At 42.0% G+C, this 20,790-nt stretch overlaps 4 protein-coding genes and 1 pseudogene across 4 annotated transcripts; 2 read left to right on the top strand and 3 right to left on the bottom strand.

Moving 5' to 3' along the window:
• Positions 1-1,837: 1,837 nt before the first annotated feature.
• On the top strand, positions 1,838-3,700 carry LOC139824587 (E3 ubiquitin-protein ligase rnf146-like). Its single transcript, XM_071797126.1, has one exon. The coding sequence runs from the start codon at positions 3,121-3,123 to the stop codon at positions 3,664-3,666; it is 546 nt and encodes a 181-aa protein (XP_071653227.1). The 5' UTR covers positions 1,838-3,120; the 3' UTR covers positions 3,667-3,700.
• A 413-nt stretch (positions 3,701-4,113) lies between these two features.
• Positions 4,114-4,834, top strand: LOC139824584 (uncharacterized; annotated as a pseudogene).
• A 4,094-nt stretch (positions 4,835-8,928) lies between these two features.
• On the bottom strand, positions 8,929-10,071 carry LOC139824583 (uncharacterized). Its single transcript, XM_071797121.1, has 4 exons — positions 9,723-10,071; positions 9,490-9,635; positions 9,296-9,405; positions 8,929-9,179 (listed from the first exon to the last, which is right to left on the bottom strand). Exons 1-4 carry the CDS (start codon positions 9,900-9,902, stop codon positions 8,929-8,931), a joined length of 687 nt encoding a protein of 228 aa, XP_071653222.1. The 5' UTR covers positions 9,903-10,071.
• A 5,154-nt stretch (positions 10,072-15,225) lies between these two features.
• On the bottom strand, positions 15,226-16,961 carry LOC139824582 (uncharacterized). The gene is made up of 2 exons (XM_071797120.1): positions 16,712-16,961; positions 15,226-15,911 (listed from the first exon to the last, which is right to left on the bottom strand). Exons 1-2 carry the CDS (start codon positions 16,959-16,961, stop codon positions 15,361-15,363), a joined length of 801 nt encoding a protein of 266 aa, XP_071653221.1. The 3' UTR covers positions 15,226-15,360.
• A 517-nt stretch (positions 16,962-17,478) lies between these two features.
• Positions 17,479-18,399, bottom strand: LOC139824581 (uncharacterized). Its single transcript, XM_071797119.1, has 2 exons — positions 17,800-18,399; positions 17,479-17,691 (listed from the first exon to the last, which is right to left on the bottom strand). Exons 1-2 carry the CDS (start codon positions 18,397-18,399, stop codon positions 17,479-17,481), a joined length of 813 nt encoding a protein of 270 aa, XP_071653220.1.
• Between the last annotated feature and the right edge of the window lie 2,391 nt (positions 18,400-20,790).

Raw genomic sequence — 20,790 nt, 5'->3', positions numbered from 1 at the left:
GTATGGACGCATCTCGACCACATCAGCCCACCACAGGTCATCGTATCCGCGCACTATGACGCGTCTTCGCGAATAATTTCTTCTCGCGGGAGCATGTAATTTTTCCACCAGCCTTTGTTTTTCAATTGATTGCTTCTTACTAACCATGACGATGACGCGCAACTGACGCAAAGGTCAGATGTACGTTCTTATCTATTCGCGATGATTCGCAATTATATCTTGAATCATCTTTTGAATCTTTGAATCGTCTTTAAAAACAACTTGTTTTAAAAACGATTTAGTTGTTTTTAAAGACGATTCAAAGATTCAAAAGATGATTCAAGATATAATTGCGAATCATCGCGAATAGATAAGAACGTACATCTGACCTTTGCGTCAGTTGCGCGTCATCGTCATGGTTAGTAAGAAGCAATCAATTGAAAAACAAAGGCTGGTGGAAAAATTACATGCTCCCGCGAGAAGAAATTATTCGCGAAGACGCGTCATAGTGCGCGGATACGATGACCTGTGGTGGGCTGATGTGGTCGAGATGCGTCCATACACGCGATTCAACAGAGGCTACCACTAAATACTCACCGTTATCGATATGCTGAGCAAGCATGCATGGGCCGTACCGCTCAAGGCCAAGAGCAGAATCGAGGTTACTACGGCGATTGTGAAAATAATTCGAGACGGCGGAAGATGCCTGAAAAATCTGCATACTGACAAGGGGGGAAAGAATTTTACAACGCAAACGTGCAGAAACTCTTGAAGAAACATAATATCAATATCACTATTCGACCTATTCCGTAATGAATGCATCGGTCGTCGTCGAACGATTCAATCGCACGCTCAAGAACAACATGTGGAAAATGTTTACGCGCAATGGAAATTACAAATGGATCGACTCGCTGCCGGGTCTCGTATCGGATTACAACGGGCGAAAGCATCGAACTATCGGCATGCGACCCATCGATGATACCCCCCGCGATCGCCGACAAGCTCCTAACAACGGTGCACAGCCACGTAAAGATCGCTGCTCCCGCGCGATTCAAAATGGGCGACTCGGTACGCGTGAGTAAATTCAAGACAATCTTCAAGAAAGGATACACATACCAAATTGGACCACGGAGGTGTTTAGAATCGTCAAAGTGCAGAAAACTAATCCCGTGACGTATCTATTGGAAGATTCCTGCGGAAAACCCGTCGCCGGCGGCTTCTACGAATACGAGTTACATCGCGTTGCTAATCCCGACGTGTATCTCGTTGAAAAAGTTTTGCGTAAAAGGGGGGGGGATGAGGTTTATGTAAAGTGGTTAGGATTTGATAATTCACATAATTCATGGATACACAAGAATAATGTATTGTAAAAATTTATTACAATATAAAAACATATTATACATACAAATGAGTCATTTATTTTCATACATATCTAAATGTAATTACAATATATATTTACGATGGCATTTTATAATGCCCCCATGGCAGCGTCTCGGTAAAACCGGGTATAATGTATCGCTTATTGTCGTACGGACTTAGAGCTATTTTCGTTTTGGACAAGGTGTACATCTTGTGTTGTTTGGATCTTATGCACGCCTGCTGTGATTCTTAAAGGCCAACCACTTATCGTTATCGCTCGGTAACTTGATCGCGCAGTCGTTCATCTCCCGACAGTCGACGGTGTGGGCTTCCAATTTCTCGCTCGTGTAGAAATAGTGCAAACATCTGTAAATAATGAAATTTTTTAATACCTTTTACGTAAAAATTATTTTTATTATTTATTAGGATGTATACTCACCGATCGCAAAAGTATTTCCGACCATGGTGTCGGTTTATTTGCGAGCTTACGAGGCGGGATAGGTTCTTAATCCATGCAAAATGTTCCACGTTGTCGTCATGCATGTACAGCAGATTTACGTGTCTGCTCATTTTTCGGTCGGTGACGCGTATTGGTAGAATTGCAAGTTCCTTGTTTTTTTTTCTCGATGCCGTACACGTTGATGGAGATGTTGTTGTGATTTTCAAATTTTTTAATTTGATCCAACGTCATTGGAAACTCAATGTCCGTAAGATCTAGCACCGACGTGTAATGTGGATACGACGATTCCCGTTCTGCATTTCTTTGGGCTGGATGTAGAGCAGCCGTCACTGACCATGCGAAACATGCATTGTCTATTGATTGCACGTTTATCGCCGCTCTCTTCAATTTAATTTCTCGCGGTATTTCTACAAAACACATGTTATTACACGATCTTTTTTCTAACACAATTTGTTGTACTCACGACTTCCAATTCTCGACTACTGAGCGTATCCCCCAGATTCGTCATTTTATATCCTACTAATGATGCATCGTTTGCTTTTTTATCGAAAAATGTACGATTTGCAGTTTTGCACGTGTTCGATGAAATCATTGCGAGACACGTATGTTCTTGAAAACGATATCATGCCATTGACTTTCGGTGATTTGATCTGTATAATTGCAGCAGCCATACATCGGCGCTATTTGCAAAATTTGCAGTTTTGCACGTGTTCGATGAAATCATCGCGAGACATGTCGCGATATGTTCTTGAAAAAAAAAAAAAAAAAAAAAAAAAACATTGACTTATGCGAAATTGCAAAATTTGCAGTGTATGCACACCATGCACTAAAACAGAAGAAACGATACGCGATGCTCTAGTTGGAACGAGAGAAAAAAAGGCAATAGAAAAAGTATATAAGAAAGAATGAAGCGAGTCAAAATCACAGTCTGTGATTTGATAGTCTACGCGTCGGTACATCGATTGGAAAAAGTATAGCGGTTATTTTACATTTTTTGTGCCGAGTATTCAATACAGAGGAATACTTTTCACGATAAAGGAGATGACAATAATTTCGATATGGATTTAGACGAGAATCGCGCGTTAACGGATGACAGTGATTATTTCAGCGATGAAGAAGATGGTCGTAAATAAGAAGTCATTGAAAGAATAGTGTCGCGTGAGGAAATCGTTGCACTAAATTTACATACAAAAGAGTGCGTAGTATTTTTTTATTATTCAACGGATGGTGCACTTGCACTATGTCGTTCATGCATAAGAGCTGTATCGGGCTTCGTCGGATGAGACTCTGACCCTGTCGGCGGTCGCGCGACTCGTCCTGCCATGGCGCAAGCGAAGCTCGACGTGCCGGAGAAATCTGGCGGCGGCATTAAAGAGAAGGATAAGGATTCCGAGGAAAAAGAAGGTCCCACTGTTGTGCCAGAATGCGCAGTATGCCTGCAGCCTTGTATCCATCCAGCACGATTACCCTGCAGCCATATATACTGCTATCTGTGCGTAAAGGGTGTCGCTAATCAGAGCAAGCGGTGTTCGATGTGTCGTCAAGAGATCCCACCGGATTTTCTCGAGAGACCTCAGCTGGTGGAAGTGGAGGAGCCTCAGAAGGAATCGGAACATCCTGAGGAAGAGTACCAATGGTTTTACAAAGGTCGAAATGGTTGGTGGAAATATGATCCGAGGACAAGCAATGATCTGGAGACTATTTACAAACTAGGGGACGCGCAATGCGAACTTTTGATCTGTGGCATGCTTTACGTATTTGACTTTGAAAAGAAATGTCAATATAGAAAATACAACCCACGTTACAAACGTAATATCAAACGTGATAGAAAAGATGCTCCGTGCAAGGGTGTCTCGGGTGTACAATAACATTTGTAAAATGGATTATTTGTCCGTTAAGATCAAAGATTCCAATTCCAAATCCATATTTAACAACATACTCAACTATATTCAATGGTTTCATACAGCATTATACAAATACTTGATATCGGGTATATACATGCATGCACAATCACGTTCAACATTATACAAATACTTGATATCGGGTATATACATGCATGCACAATCACGTTCAACATTGCACATGATATTGTTCAGCGTGTGATCGAGTCACGTGCAAGTGCTCCTTCGAAGATTGTGGCGTGATTTAAAAATAGTGTGTGAAAAAGACAGTATAAAAAACATGGAACATCTCAATGAAACGGAACGCGACCTGGTGGAAGGATCCAACCAAATCGCTACCTTGGGCGAATATTAGCGCGCAGTCGAGAGTTCGATACGGTTCGAGTACGTTGCAATAAACAGCCTCCAGATACAATGAACACTCACGGTGCGAACTACTACGTTCCGATTCAGGACGAAACGTGTGAGAAACAGCACAATGAGTAAGTACCGCTAATTTTCGTATATACTTGTGCAAAAAAAAAAAAAAAAACTTTTATAAACATAATTGTATTTTTTCAGTTTTGATAAACCCCGCTACACGCCTCGTATTTTGGGAAGGAGATTTGCCTTGACATCGACCGCATATAAATTTTTGGATGTTGGAATCAACGCTGGACCTATGTCCTCTGTGGATATACTTATTGGCGATAACCGAGGCAATCGGATAATTCTGCCTCATGCAACGTGGGTGACATTCATCGAAAAACGTGCAGATATACAGTGACTCGTGCAGTCATCGGCACCATCATCGCTAACGTTTCGAGATTTGGAACTTGTTAAAATACGTGACGCAGATATAGTAAAATTGACATCGTGCGGCACCAGCTTGTACATGAAACCGTCAACCGTACTCTTCCTGTTCGAACTAGAACATTGCGTTGAAAATGTGTATTTTCAACTATGTCAAAATGTTCACGGCGTAAGTGAAAAATTCAAACAATTTGTAACAATTTTACGCCAAAATTGGATCATCGATAAATGTAACGCAGTTACAGTCTTGCGTGAAGTTTATGATAAAAATTTGATTATTGATTGCGAATTATTAGCCTACGCTTTAGATACTATTGTGTATATTGCGCTACATGAGAAATAAATAAGTATATAATATGGTTAAAAAAATTTCCTTTTCATTTACCGTTCCTTGTCGTTAAGCTGTCTTCGTTTATCGTTTACTTAAATGTAATATTAAAATTAAATATCGCGAAGATCTAAACGATTAAATATCGTTGGCGAAGAAAAGATACGCGATCGTGAACGAGAACGCGCGAACGGGGGAGAGAGACCGCGCGAACGAGAAGACGCGCGCGAACGGGGGGGGGGGCGGGAGCGAGAGACCGCGCGCGAAGGAGAGATAACGCGAGCGGGAGCGTGTGACGTCACGTGGACCCCGCGGCGCGGCGAAAACGCGAACGCGGTCGCCCCTCCCCCCGCGGCGCGGCGCCTGAAAACGCGAACGTGATCGTCCCTCACCCAGCGCATTACAAAATGTATTAAAAATATTTAACTGGTGGTCGCAACACCAGAAAAATTATGATTTTTGAAATAAACTATATATGTATATATAAACGTTTTATTTCCTTTTCCCACATACTTTGTAGTATAATATAGATGTTTTAGCTGTTCAAGAGCTGTTTTTAGTTGTTTAAAAGAAGTTTGATAGCGGTTCAATAGCAGTTATACAGATCGCTGTTATACAGATAACTGTTTTAGTTGTTTGATAGCGGTTCAATAGCAGTTATACAGATCGCAGTTATACAGATCGCTGTTATACAGATAGCTGTTTTAGTTGTTTGATAGCTGTTCAAGAGGTGTTTGATAGCTGTTTTTAGCTGTTCAAGAGCTGTTTTTAGCTGTTTCATAGCGGTTCAAGAGCTGTTTTAGTTGTTTGATAGCTGTTCAAGAGGTGTTTGATAGCTGTTTTTAGCTGTTCAAGAGCTGTTTTTAGCTGTTTCATAGCGGTTCAAGAGCTGTTTTAGTTGTTTGATAGCTGTTCAAGAGGTGTTTGATAGCTGTTTTTAGCTGTTCAAGAGCTGTTTTTAGCTGTTTCATAGCGGTTCAATAGCTATTTGATAGCTGTTTTTAGCTGTTTTTAGCTGTTTCATAGCTGTTTTTAGCTGTTTGATAGCTGTTTGATAGCGGTTCAATAGCTGTTTTTAGCTGTTTTATAGCGGTTCAGTAGCTGTTTGATAGCTGTTTCATAGCGGTTCAATACCTGTTTGATAGCTGTTTGATCGCGGTTCAATAGCAGTTTTACAGATCAAATCACCGAAAGTCAATGGCGCGATATCGTTTTCGAGAACATACGTGTCTCGCGGTGACTTCATTGCACACGTGCAAAACTGCACATCGCAGATTTTTCGGAAGGCGCAATTGTATGGATGCTGAGATGAAATTAGATATGATAAACAAACGATGTGACAATAGTGAGATGTAGAAGGATGAATTTGAAGGTACGCTCAGTAGTCGAGGACTAGAAGTAAGAGTCGGTTGGCATGCTTGATAGTGTTCGGACGTGTTTGTCTTGTCGAAAAATTTCAAGTGTCGCGACTGTTTGTACTGTCTGCACTGTGTGATTTTAACAGTAGTACCGTGTATTGCGCCTTTTGAGGCATACAACGTTCTGCAAAATGGATTTCGAAGAATTGCAGTTTGATGGACATGAAATGGAAGTTGAAGCAAACGTTGAAGAAATAGAAGTGAATGACGAGGAAGAAATGGAAGTTGATGATGAAGCATTATTGTCGGACGATTCGTGTTATGATAGTGAAATGGCTGATGAGGATATTCCGGACGAAATTTTCAGAGTGTTGAATCAAGCAGAAGTGAATATGTTACACCCTCTGACAAAGATGTGTTGCATATACTCTTATTTTACTCCAGGACATATAAAGTTTTGTGCGTCATGCATTGTCAGAATACACGGATTGTTCTCGATGTTATACGCTGTTCGCAGACATGACACATGTCCGTATATCCTCATAGATGGTCTCTTTTGTTCATCTTGTGGAGACCCATTATATCTGATTTCACCGTGTAATCTGTGTCCTATGTGTTTTTTGTGTAAATTTTAACTGTGTAAATAGCCTGTGTAAATAGCCTGCAGTATTTTAGCGTATACATATTATTGTGTAAATTAAGAGACAATGGCCTGAATTCTGAAGGTGACTGACTCAAGAGTTAGGGATTTCTGGTTCAAATCCTGCGGTGGTAAGCAAATTTTTTATGTATAATATAAATTTATTTAAACGCGATCGTGAGCGTGAACGCGAACGGGAGCGAGAGAGACCGCGCGAACGAGAAGACGAACGGGGGACGGGGGAGAAACATCTACGAGGGAGAGATAACGCGAGCGTGTCGTGTGACGTCACGCGGACTCCGCGGCGAAACGCGAACGCGGGTCCCCTCGCCCCGCGGCGCCCGAAAACGCGAACGCTCCGCGGCGCCGGAAAACGCGGACCCCCTCACCCCGCGGCGCCGGAAAACGCGGACCCCCCTCGCCCCGCGGCGCCGGAAAACGCGGTTCCCCCTCCCCCTCCCCCGCGGCGCCCGAAAACGCGGTTCCCCCCTCCCCCCTCCCCCGCGGCGCCCGAAAAACGCGGTTCCCCCTCCCCCTCCCCCGGCGCGCCCGAAAAACGCGGTTCCCCCTTCCCCCTCCCCCGCGGCGCTCGAAAAACGCGGTTTCCCCCTCCCCCTCCCCCGCGGCGCCCGAAACACGCGGTTTCCCCCCTCCCCACCCCCCGCGGCGCCCGAAACACGCGGTTCCCCTTTCCCCCGCGGTCCCCCCCGCCCGCGCTGTTCCCCCTCGCCCCTCACCCCCCCTCGCCCTCGGTATGTGGTCCAGAACCGGCCTAGCTTACCTACTATCAAATAAGTATTAATTATGTTTTTTACAATTTGTAGGAATTTGGACATATTCGACGCAGCCGTGTATACAGTTATCACGTTTATTTTAAGGAAATGTTAGATCTCAATTTTTATCCAATTAATAAATAATAAAATTTAATTTATTGTTTTCAAGTTTGTGGTTTTGATTACAACAGAGAATATTTTGGAACACAAATTATTTCTGTTACAGATATTAAGCGTTGAAGTTAACGAAACAGAAATAAAATTGTTAAAGCAGAGAATTGTTGGTATATAAAAAGTTCATATTTACATGTACTTTTCATATACCAACTATTCTCTGCTTTAACAAATTATTTCTGTTACTAATATTAAGCGTTTAAATTAACGAAACATAAATAATTTGTTAAAGCAGAGAATAGTTGGTATATGAAAAGTACACATAAATATTTACTTTTCATATATCAACTATTCTCTGCTTTAACAAATTATTTATGTTACAGATATTAAGTGTTGAAGTTAACGAAACAGAAATAAAATTGTTAAAGCAGAGAATAGTTGGTATATGAAAAGTTCATATTTACATGTACTTTTCATATACCAACTATTCTCTGCTTTAACAAATTATTTCTGTTACAAATATTAAGCGTTTAAGTTAACGAAACATAAATAATTTGTTAAAGCAGAGAATAGTTGGTATATGAAAAGTACACATAAATATTTACTTTTCATATATCAACTATTCTCTGCTTTAACAAATTATTTATGTTACAGATATTAAGTGTTGAAGTTAACGAAACAGAAATAAAATTGTTAAAGCAGAGAATAGTTGGTATATGAAAAGTTCATATTTACATGTACTTTTCATATATCAACTATTCTCTGCTTTAACAAATTATTTCTGTTACAGTTATTAAGCGTTTAAGTTAACAAAACATAAATAATTTGTTAAAGCAGAAAATAGTTGGTATGTGAAAAATACACATAAATATGTACTTTTCACATATCAACTATTCTCTGCTTTAACAAATTATTTATGTTACAGATATTAAGCGTTGAGGTTAACGAAACACATATATCGAGCCTTACGAGGAGCCTTATTTAATAAAAGAAATACAGTGTTCAAATAATAATTCTCTTTACTTATTTAATCGAGCATCATTTAATTGCTAAAGAAATACAGTGTTCAAAATGTGGTAATAAATTAATAATTGATACAAGTAAGCTCAGATTTCGATACCGAAAAACATATTATGAAAAGAATTCCAGCAAAAAAAGATGTAAAAAACAATGTATGTTTCAAACAAGTGTAAAATGTGATACGTGGTTTAGCAAATATTCATTTTAAGTTGTAGCACCTGTAGAAGCCTCCTGCTCTGAGATACCGGTATCTGCTTCATCATGGATCTTCGGTGGATACAGTTCCGCAATGGTACAGAAAAAACTGCTCAAACGGTCTTCGTAATCATGAACGCGTTTGAAGAGATGTTCTGCTAAATATCCCACTAATTGTAAGTGTGAAGTACGTGTTCCGTACCGTGGGATATTAGCTCTTACCTCTCTCCAAACGCGTTCTATGTGCTGAGTGTGGGCTCCTAAAAATTAAAAAAAACTGTCAATACATTTATGCAACATTTCTTTATTTTTTTTATCTTAAATATATTATAGTTAAACCCAAACATTTGTAAAACTATTTAAAGTTTATATTTACCGGTATCTGGGTCAACGAAATTCATGGAATGATTAACTGTCAGATGTTGGAAGCCTTCATTGTTTAAACAATTGTAAGACTTCCAACAATCTGACATTATCGTCGTCCCAGGTAGGATCCACTCTTTGATAATTTCCAGCAAAGTTTTTTCTGTACGATCAGGAACTGGCACAAGAAATATTTTTCTTGATTTGCGTTCGTATCCACCGAAGATCCATTTCCCTTCGATAATTCGGCCACGGTTGTATTTTCTTTTGCCGATTTTGGCCTCGTCAATTTCAACAGTTTTACCAGGCCCTCCAAGTTTGGTCGAATTTTTTTTGGCCCAGTATATGCAAACCTATATTATTTTTAAATAAATTTACTAAATATACATTTAACATATTTATATTTAATGTATTAATTAAATGTATCAAATTATACTTACTTCTCGGCAAAAAGAAACCCAATCAATAACCGAATGATCGGAAAGTTGTAGCTCAGTGCACAAAAATTGATGTCGTGGAGGCCGTAACATAATAAAATATGCTGTTAGTCGGCATACTGTTTCCAAACTTAATTTTGCTTTGTAAAACCACGTATCACATTTTGCACTTGTTTGAAACATACATTGTTTTTTACATCTTTTTTTGCTGGAATTCTTTTCGTAATATGTTTTTCGGCATCGAAATCTGAGCTTACTTGTATCAATTATTAATTTATTACCACATTTTGGACACTGTATTTCTTTAGCAATTAAATGATGCTCGATTAAATAAGTAATTAAATTTTCTTTGTTATGAGTTACTGCGAGAAACTCGTGCAGTCGCATTGTGTTGACAGTTAGACTCGTAAGATTAAAACAAAAGAAAATTAACATTTGAAATAATTGAAATTGTGTTACTTACCAAGCAGACAGTTGTCACGTGACCTTCTTTTGCATGCGCGTGCGGCTACGGAGCATGCGCATGTGGCCGCAGGGCATGTTCGTGGTCGCTACCAGTCGCTACATCGCGTCGGTATGACAGGTCTCATAACCTGATAGTCGTCAACTTTAACAGTTAATATCTCGCTTCGCGGAGCAGAGCGGGGCTTTTTTCTGCCAAATTCGTTCGTTTTGTGCAAAAACGCGTCGATTAAGCCTAAATTCAGCGAAATCGGTGAGGAGGGAGCTCTCCTTCAGATTTACCATATAATCTTCCAGTAACCAGCAACTGTCCTTGAATTTGATAATAGTACGAATGATTCTTCTTTAATGTTAAACAATTATTTTCATCTCTCTCTAAGTACGGTACAGTTATTTCATTTATTGGAAGATTTCTACTGGCATATGGACATTTCACTTCTATCACCAACAATAGGGCAAGTAGGCGATCTGGGCTACCTCCAATATATGGATGAGAAGGTAAAATAAATAGTTCACACTCCTGTATATTTAGCTCATTGAAACGAGATTCATTAAATAAATTTTATGCAACACGTGCATGGAAAGTGCCCCATTACGCACGCTACGCGTGCGTGATAGACCACTTTCCAAGCACTTGCCACATAAAATAGGGAGTGTAAGTCGTGTGTAAAGATGAAAATTCCCGGGTGCGGAGTTTACGCACGAGCCGAAAAGGCGAGTGCGGTAACCGCACCCGGGAATTTTCATCTTACGACACTTGTTACACAAATAACTATTATATCACACGTGCGTCGAAAGTGGCCCATTCCGTGCGCGCCATCTGTACGCGAAATAGCCAATTCCATGCATGAGAAATTTCTCACTATATTCCCGCACTGAGTGCGGGTTCCTGCACGACTCATTGCCAACACTCTCCTTATTTTCCCCACTCATTCTGTGTCATTTCCACTAGAGTCCTCTTATTTCTGACATGTTCTTAACGACATCTCGCGGCGTACTACGCGAAACACTACACGTGTTTCCGTGCGCCGCGAGATGTCGTTAAGATTCTTCAACTTCAATGCTACGCGAATTACCACAGCGATACTCAGACATAACCTTCCTTGACACGAGTGACACGTACATAGTAAAGTCATTGTGAGCATACACAGTAAAGTGAACATACACATAAATTCGAAAATGAGTAACATCATACCAGAAACGCCAGAAACCGAGACCGACGGCCAACTAACACCTCAAGAAATAACACAAACTGCAAGAAACGCGATAGAAAATCTATTACCTTCAAAATCCAAAGACAAATATACAAATACATATAACAACTTCATACAGTGGACAATTACTAAAAAAGCGAAATCATTCTCAGAAAACACAATATTGGCATATCTCACAGAATTATCAAAAACACATAAGCCATCCACCTTATGGGCAATTTACTCAATGCTCAAAACGACTCTAAATATTAACAACAATATTAATATTAATAAATATGATAGACTCATTCCATTCCTGAAGAGACAGTCACAAGGATATATACCAAAAAAAGCACAAGTATTAACATCAGAACAAATTCAAAAATTTCTCAACGAAGCTGATGACCAAAAATATTTACTTATAAAGGTAATGTATCAAATACAAACATAAACTTTTACATTAATAGAAAATTTTATACAATCTGTACATATATACTAAATTATTTACAGGTAGCTATGATATTTGGAGTTTGTGGTGCATGCAGAAGAGAGGAACTCGTCAATATAAAAGTTAATGACATCGAAGACAAAGAAACTGTCTTGCTCGTTAAAATTCAAATTACAAAAACTTACAAATCAAGATCTTTCATAATCTCCGATGAATTCTACACTATATCTAAAAAATATATAAATTTGAGACCAAAAAACGTCCAAAACTCAAGATTTTTTCTAAATTATCAAAATGGAAAGTGCACCACTCAACCAGTTGGAATCAACAAATTCAAAGATTCCATCAATTATCGCATCATATCTACAATTAGCAAATCCTGATTCTTATACTGGCCACACCTTTCGTCGCACTTCTGCCACGCTGCTAGCAGACTCTGGAGCGGACATAACAACATTAAAACGACACGGTGGCTGGAAATTGAATACAGTTGCTGAAGGATACATTGAGGACTCCATTAATAGCAAAAAAAAAAAATATACAAATCAATTACAGAATTAATCAACAATCCCATGTCAACATCCAACATACAAAATAAAGAAAATTCAAAACCTATAAATAACACAGATACAAATACCGCAACACAAAAACCTATAAACACTACAGATACAAATACCGCAACACATACAAATGACCAATATATAGACAGAATACTAACGACATCCAACACGAAAAATAATCCCATCATACTACAACTAAACAACTGTTCAAACATAACACTAAATTGTTCAAACGTAACCCCGGAAATAAGAAATTAATTTATTTTACTTTCTAATATATATATACAGGGTGTATCATTTTAAGTGATTCAGCTGAATATCTCTTAAAGTAAAAGAGATTGGAAAAAATGTTCCAGACCAAAGTTGTATGGTTTCAAGGGGTACATAAGATGGTGTCATTAGTTTCACCTTAAATAGTTGCTTGAAGGTCACGTAAAGGTCACCTTCAATTTTTTAAATAGAACCACCTACTTTTTATTACATATTCTTGTAGCTTATCTCAAGGGCTTTCCAAAACACTATAAGAAAATATTTTTTCATTAAGAACTTTTGGAATTATAAGGCTTGAAAGTTCTAGTATTTTGACATAAAATACAAAATATCTTGTAAAACATTAAGTTTGCGGTAATGTTACCTTAATACTTTTATGCACAGAATAATGAGACGAATCAATTGATATGAAAAAAAGACATAGTTGCTTTTAAGAAAAAGTATGCAGATGCGTGTTGCAAATTACATATTTAAGTATTTAAGTAAAGTAATTACGTAGCAATAACGTGGATTTCACGTACTGTTTTTATCGGGCGGTAATTTCAGGTTATGTGAGTTACGCCACCACACACGCTACCACAGAGTGAGATAGTATATGTATATATCGTTTTCTCTCTCGTGGGTTTTTGAGGAAAAATGTCGGACGTTGGCCCGTTGGCCAGACTTTAATTATAAGGTCTCTACGGCAATGTTCGTCCCCCGGTCCTAACGCCGAGACGACGAATGCCCGCTCGCCCCGCTCGGCGAGCTGCACGCACGTACCGGCACGCTCACGCATGCGCAGTATTACTCCTCCGCGGCGCGATCCGTCTCCGGGGCGCAACGCGGTCGACTCAGAGCGCGCAAGAATACACAATATCGTAAATGAAGCTGGTAACGGTAGCCGCCGCCGCCATCTTGGCAGCTCCACCGTACCACCATCGATATGTCAACCACGACCACAGACAGTGTATCGACCAATACACAATCTCTTGCTTTTCTTATTACATTTTAAACAGGTGGAGACAATATTTATAAAAATAAAATTTTTTTTAGTTTATCAGAAAAAATCATGTACAGCCCTCTACGTTTTTGTGCGTACTTTAATCGTGTAAAAGGATTTTCCATTCTGTTCAGCCAATTCAAAGATATTGCTTAGACCGATTATGTCAGTGTCGCTGTCACTCCAGGATCCCCTTAAGTATTTTTACAGAATTAAACAGTCTCAGGGCACGTATTATGAAACTTTTCGGAATGGATTCCGATCGGAATTGTTCAGTTATTTTTTAGATTTAGATTGTCTTTTCTAGGGGAAATACGGAATAATTCCGATCGGAATTCATTCCGAAAAGTTTTATAATACATGCCCAAATTGAATTTCTACTGTGAATTATCCTCATGCGATATATGTATAGATGAAAACATACAGTTCGCGAGCAAGATCGATCGCTGTCCTTTGGCTAATTCGGTTAATGTTGCAGATTGCGACCGCGGGAAAGTCAACATTTTGTATCGGAACGGGATAAGTCTCGGGAATAGTGACTGTCGGACTTCTCTTGTATGTCATTGTGAAATCCACCATCATAAATAGCATACCAATTATAGCTATGATATGAATTGTGAACCACAGTAGTTAGGCTAGGCGGGTTCTAACTCGGGAGATCCGAGGGGGGGGATGAGGGAAGGGGGTATCGGATTTCGCGGGGAATGAGGGTGAGGGTGAGGGGCGGGGTATCGGGTTACACAGGGGTATCGGGTTACAAGGAAATAACGCGGGGTGTGAGGGGGAGGGGGGAGGGGCGGGATATCGGGTTACACAAGGGTATCGGGTTACATAAGGATATCGGGTTACACAAGGGTATCGGGTTTCAAGGATATCGGATTTCGCGGGGAAGAGAGGGGAGGGGGTTGACCTTGGCATACCACCGTGATGACTCACCGGGATGAGTCACCGGGATGACTCATCCGCGCCGAGGGTCCGCGGGAGGGGAAGTCCGCGTTCGTGGTCGCGGTCGCGCCGCGGGGGTCCGCGTGGGGGTCCGCGGGGGCCGCGGGAACCGCGGGGTCCGTCGGGCCGCGGGGGCCTCGTTCGCAACGACGCCGCTAGGCGGCGCACAATGGTAAGACTAACTCGATAGCGCACTGCGTAGTAGCGTGTTCTTTTGTCGATGACGCATCGAACCTGTCGGAACATGTTCGTCGTAAACAACATTTTTCTAGGAAAAGGGGGTGTTATCGCGTAGACTAAACAATCTATCTACGCAGTACGCGAGACAAAGGAAGAAATGACGTCATCGGGACGATGATTGACCCGATAACGCATCGAACCTGTCGGGACACGTTCGTCGTAAACAACATTTTTCTAGGAAAAGGGGAGCGGTTATCGCGTAGACTAAACAATCGATTATCTCGTAGACTAAACAATCGAACCTGTCGGGACACGTTCGACGTAAACAACATATTTCTAGGAAAAGGGGGCGGTTATCGCGCGTAGACTAAACAATCTATCTACGCAGTACGTGAAAGACAAAGGAAGAAATGACGTCATCGGGACGATGATCGACCCGATAACGCATCGAACCTGTCCAAACATGTTCGTCGTAAACAACGTATGATAAAAGTTAGGTATAGGGAAGGACATGCACGCAAAAGAAAAATACATCGTTCGTTTTAGGGTGTAAAAAAAGCCTGTTTATTTAACTCTTCTTTTACACAATATATCTTACGTGCTAAAAAACTAAAGCTGCGAGCTCACAATCGATGAGCTGATTCGTATTGAACGCATCGCTAGCGTATATTGCATTCGACGCTTCCCTGGGATCCGTCACGGTGGACGCGATATCGGAGAACTGCGCAAATTTTGCATCGACCGCCGCAAGGATTCTGACCAAACGATCGAATCTCGCTTCGATGCACCGATCGAGATCGAACATACGATGCAGCGTCGATTCGGTCATCATCAAGCGTACGTTTACAGATTCGAGACGTATGAGTTTGACGTTATTAACCGACGTACAAACTCTCACCGTTAGCGGTCCAACGTTTATAAAACTATGGGCATCTTTGAAGTCGTTGCGAAAGAAATTCTGAATATTTCGTCGTTGCTCGTAGAGTGCCTTCCACGTTTCGAGAGACAACAGCAGTTCCTTTCCTCGATGATCTCCAATGGCAATCTCCACATAGCTCGGTGGACCCACGTTGATGCCAATTTCGAGGAATTTGTATCCCGTAGCTGTCAGCGCGTATCGTCTGCTGAGTATACGTACCGCGCAACGAAATGCTGGATAAAAGAAATGAAAATAGTTTTTATTTTCATAAGTATTACAATATGCAAAGATATAAAAACTGGGGGAGACTCTATATGTTAATTTTCTCTCAAACGAAACTTACCTATTGCATCTGGCCTCATACGTTTGAGTTTCAACGTTGTGAATCGGCACGTAATAATTCATGGCATTCACGCGTTTTGCACCGTTGTTGCTGCTGCTGCTGTTGCATCCTTCAAAGGAGAACATTCTTTCGCTCTCTAGGCTCTGAGAAGTTGTCCGTCAGTACAAGCGATCGCGACAAGACTGCTCATTTGAAATTACTCGAGTATACGCGACAACTCCAAAAAGTAATGATGTGGTGGTGGGGGAAGGGGGGAGGGGGAATTAATGTTTATAGAACTGCGCAGTGGATTTTTTTTAGGAGAGAGGGAAGTAAAGCCTACTCTAACGAAGATGATGAGGGAGGGGAGGGGGAGTAAGAAAGAAAACAAAAAGTTATTATAATTATTTATTAAAAAAGATATATGGCAAATCTTTATGGCGTTCGCGCGCGACCACCAATTAAATAGTTTTATTACATTTTGTAACGCGCAATTCTTTTCATGTTTTCCGCATCGCATAGTATTGGTGTCATCTAATTTATTCAAAGATTCGATATCTTCGTAATGCGCGTCCAGAGTCTCGACGATTAGGTTTTTTCGCGCATAATTCTCCAGCAGATCCACCAGCCATTCTCGTTTCTGGCATCCCTTGACGTACACGAGAGTCGGCATCTCGTCGTCATCGTCTTCTTCTTCTTCTTCTTCCATACCAAGCACGGCCGACGTAATCAGGCGTTTTACCATGCTGTACGGCACGTTTCCATCTTCCCATCGTAATCCATGGTGATTGCGAATCAACCAGGTAGCGCACGATTTGTCGGATTTTGTGAGGAGATTCCACGGCATGGGGTACGTAAAGATGTGATGCGTCGGAACGCAGCCTTTTCTCAGCACCTCCTTCACGACAAATTTCATCCCGACGAGGAATCCTTGCAGGTCCACGAACATTGGTACGGACATGACGAGATTTCTTTATCTTTCTCTCGCTCGTCGATGCGTCAATCGAGAGGAATCGACGCGCAACTCTGCAAATCGTCTCGCGACACTCTGATTTATACTTCCCCCTCCCTCCCTCTCTCTTCTTGCTTCTCTAAATAATTGTATCGGAGACTGATGGAAAGAGAGAGAGAGAGAGAGAGAGAGAGAGAGAGAGAGAGAGAGAGAGAGAGAAAATAAAATTCACGTCGACGTTGCCGCGAACACTCAGACTATTTTGCGCACCACGTTCGTCAACGGGTTGTACTCAATCACGCGGTCGTGTATGATGAGACAGTACGCGGAGGTATTCGGCGGTACGTTCTCCATGCAGTCGAATTCTATTCTGACATCCACGGTGGCGTTTTTGACGGATTCGTTTTGGCGGGAGCAATCGATGATCACGAACGGGCCGTTACGTAGAAAAGTCGAGACTCGGCTCGAGATATTCGTATCCGTAGTAGCCCTTGCAGAAACGCGCGTACATATCGTACAGAATCGCCTATCTGTGTTTGCCAAAGTCCAAATTCAGATCGTCGTACGGATAAACTTCCGAGTTTAGATAGAGTTTTACGTTGGTCAAGTTGCAGTCGTCGAATCGGCTTGTGTCGGCGGACATGACATTCTTCCGACCCGTCTGCAGAGCGAAGACGACGTATCGCGGTTTCTCGAGCTGAGTCGCGGTCTTAATGACCCACGAGTGCTTGGTCGTGTTCTGCAACAGGGGATACTCGTACAGATCTCACGAACGGAAACCCATACTTAGATATCGTCCGTCTTCCAAGGCGCGCAGCATCGACAGCTTGTTGATCTCGTTCAATACCACGTGAGGCATTCGCCATTGTATCTTGAGTATTTTGATAGTAGGCTCCAACGCGAGACTTCCCACCAGGGAATTGTTGTCGTTGCGCGCTCGTATCAAGATCAATTCGTGACGAGCGTTGATCACCACGCGTTTGTAATCCTCGCAAAATCCCAGTAACAAGTTGAGCGGTACGCAGGAATTGAAATATCCGTTCGGATTATTATGTGGTTCCCAGCCCGCGTTTCGCAGGATCACGCTTCTGTTGGACGATACCGTAACGTAGTTCATGAGCGTGCTGGTTATTCCTACGTTTCTGCAACGATCAATCTCCATACCGTCGAGCTCGTATTGAATCTCATCGAACATGAACGTGACGCAATTAGTACCCAATACCACATTATCGACTTGGTCGGCTGCTCTGGTCACCGTCAATGTTCCTTCGATGTAGAGAAAACTTTTGCACGGCAATGTATACAGATCCTGCTGTTGTATGGGTATTCGTATCTCGTCGCTATAATCAAACGTTGTGTCGGCGTACAGGTTGTACGTGTGAGTCTCGATCTTGACGATGCGATCGTCAAAGACCGGCTCGCTTCCAATGTTGAGAATTTCCGTCATCGTTCAGATGTTTCGCACCGCGAATCCCAGAGATTGTAAAAACTTAACGTTCGACGCGTTGAGCTTCTTTCTCGTCGCTTGTTTAACGCCACCGAATGTCGACTTGACGATATCGTCGATCGGTGTAGCCGTAAAGATATTACTGTTATCTGTCGCGTGCTCCGAGTCGTTCAATACTAGCATCTCATGTGTCGCGCGTACACTCACGCTCACGCATACACTGGCGCGTTACCGCTCTCGCCGTCGTACGTGCAATCTGACGGTGATCTCTTCTCCGCGAAAATCGAGCAATCGTCCGTCTTGATCAGCGACGCGTATCGTTAGATTTGTAACGCTCCGCGCGATGATCGGCAGATAAATGATCTGCGCCGACGTTTCCGATATCTTATATCCCGGTGGTACGCTCGGTGAAAATTCGTGTATCGTATGAACACGTTTGTCGTTGCTGTACGCACCCGCGGTCTACACTCCACGCGGATAATGTTTACGTTGATAATATTAATCGGTGCGTCCGATTCGTGCCACTGTCCCGGCTGCAATATACGCGTCGATGAGAATCCCAGCAGCGCGATCCGACGTTGTTCGGTTTGTTAAAGTTCACTCTGAAAGCGCACTTGATCTCGCTCTTCATCGTATTGTAATTTGCGCGAAGCACTGTCGGGTATTCCGCGACCTCGTCTTCGTAGCCGTTCGCGCGAACGGTCTCCTCTCGTGCGATATCGGCGATCGACGTACGACGATCGTCGTTGGAACGAACCACGCGTCGCGGACGTTTACGTGAAATTTCACATTTCAAAAACTCGTGTATGGCTCGTATCTCGTACGATCCCTCGGGAATCGTAATTTCCGTGTCATCCTCGTCGAAATAAAATTTATTATTCGAAGAATTCACGTTCGGAATCGTGTGATAAGTCTCGAAACACGTTAGACCGAGCTCGTAGTCACCATCGCTCAGATCCACGGCGGGAAAATAGTGCTCCGCGAGGATGCTACTTTTCCTGGTCAGCGTAAACGTTATAGACATATCGGCCGGAAGCTGGTTGACGAACACTGAGTCTCCGCACGGCGCGTCGTCAGGTTTTAAATTAGCGCCGATCGTCATCGATCGTCCGGAGAAATTGCAAGCACAACTGGTCACAGATGCTCTGATTGTAGCGCTGATAAGACGTGTAATTGTACTCAATTTTCGTCACGCTCGGTCCGAAATATCGTACCAGTTCTTTCGGTGGTCAAAGATTGCCGAAACTGTCGAAATATACGACTCGATCTCCCCTCTTGGCGTACGCTACCCAATGAGTACCGGGGCCGGCTGCATCGTCCAAATTCACGATACCGCTTTCATTTCGGCGTACGCCATCGACGATCGGTAACGAATCACGCATGAAAACACCTCTGAAGAACGGTACGCGCATTCGCCTTGCCAGTCGACTCAATTGTACGTTAGTCGTAACACCCGTGGGCATATTTAACGTCTTCTTTGATGTTTTTTTTTTTTTCAATCTTCAACGCTACTCCTCGCCCGCGTTTGTGCGGGCCGACCCAGCAAACAAAAAAAGAATAAAAAGAATTAAAACAGGATTGCCAGGAATTCAATTAAGGACTTTCCGAATTCCATTCTGTCCATAAAAGGGATTGAAATAGTTTCAATATCATGGAATTCCTTATTTTGGAAAGAATTTGTCTTTTTTGAATCCCATCCAATTTCGACACAAAAATATTATACCACTGAATGCCAGGTTAGGGATTGGAAAGTTTCGTGATGAATTCCATTGAATACCATTGATTCCGTTAACGAAATGAATACCATTAAATGCCAAACTAGGAATTAAAAATTTCCGTATTAAATTCCATTGAATTCCGTCTATTCTGACAATAAAATGAATACCATTGAATGCCAGGATAGGGATTGAAAAGTGTCCGTGTTGAACTCTGTGGCGGTACGCGCCACCAATAGTACACGCCCGCGCGGTATCTGCATTACCGGCAGTTTGCGTCGACGCCGCTAGGCGTCGCATCGCCGGGGCATCTTCTCGAATTCAAAGTTTCGTCTCGACCGCTATGTAAAGGGACCCCCTACGGGGCCTGACAGATCTTACAAATCTCATTTTCGGGCTAATTGCCCGTTGGCAGTAGTGCGTGTAATGCCCTTAGGCATACACAAAAACTCACCGACGAACAACGGCGCTTGGTCGCCCAACGGAGGCGCAAGATGTTTCCTAAACCATCTAATGCCATGCAATTCCATAACCTTTACGGATTCCATAGGATTGGATGGAATTGAAATTTTTCTTTTTTGGATTCCATGGGATTGGACCATCTCATTTCGAATCGACCATCTAATTTCATCTAATTCCGCCAAAAAAAGGGATTCAAAGGTATTAAAAAATTTTA

Source organism: Temnothorax longispinosus, unplaced genomic scaffold (assembly GCF_030848805.1).
Source record: "Temnothorax longispinosus isolate EJ_2023e unplaced genomic scaffold, Tlon_JGU_v1 HiC_scaffold_45, whole genome shotgun sequence".
NCBI classification, from domain to species: domain Eukaryota; kingdom Metazoa; phylum Arthropoda; class Insecta; order Hymenoptera; family Formicidae; genus Temnothorax; species Temnothorax longispinosus.
This window is presented reverse-complemented; position numbering and strand designations above follow the sequence as displayed.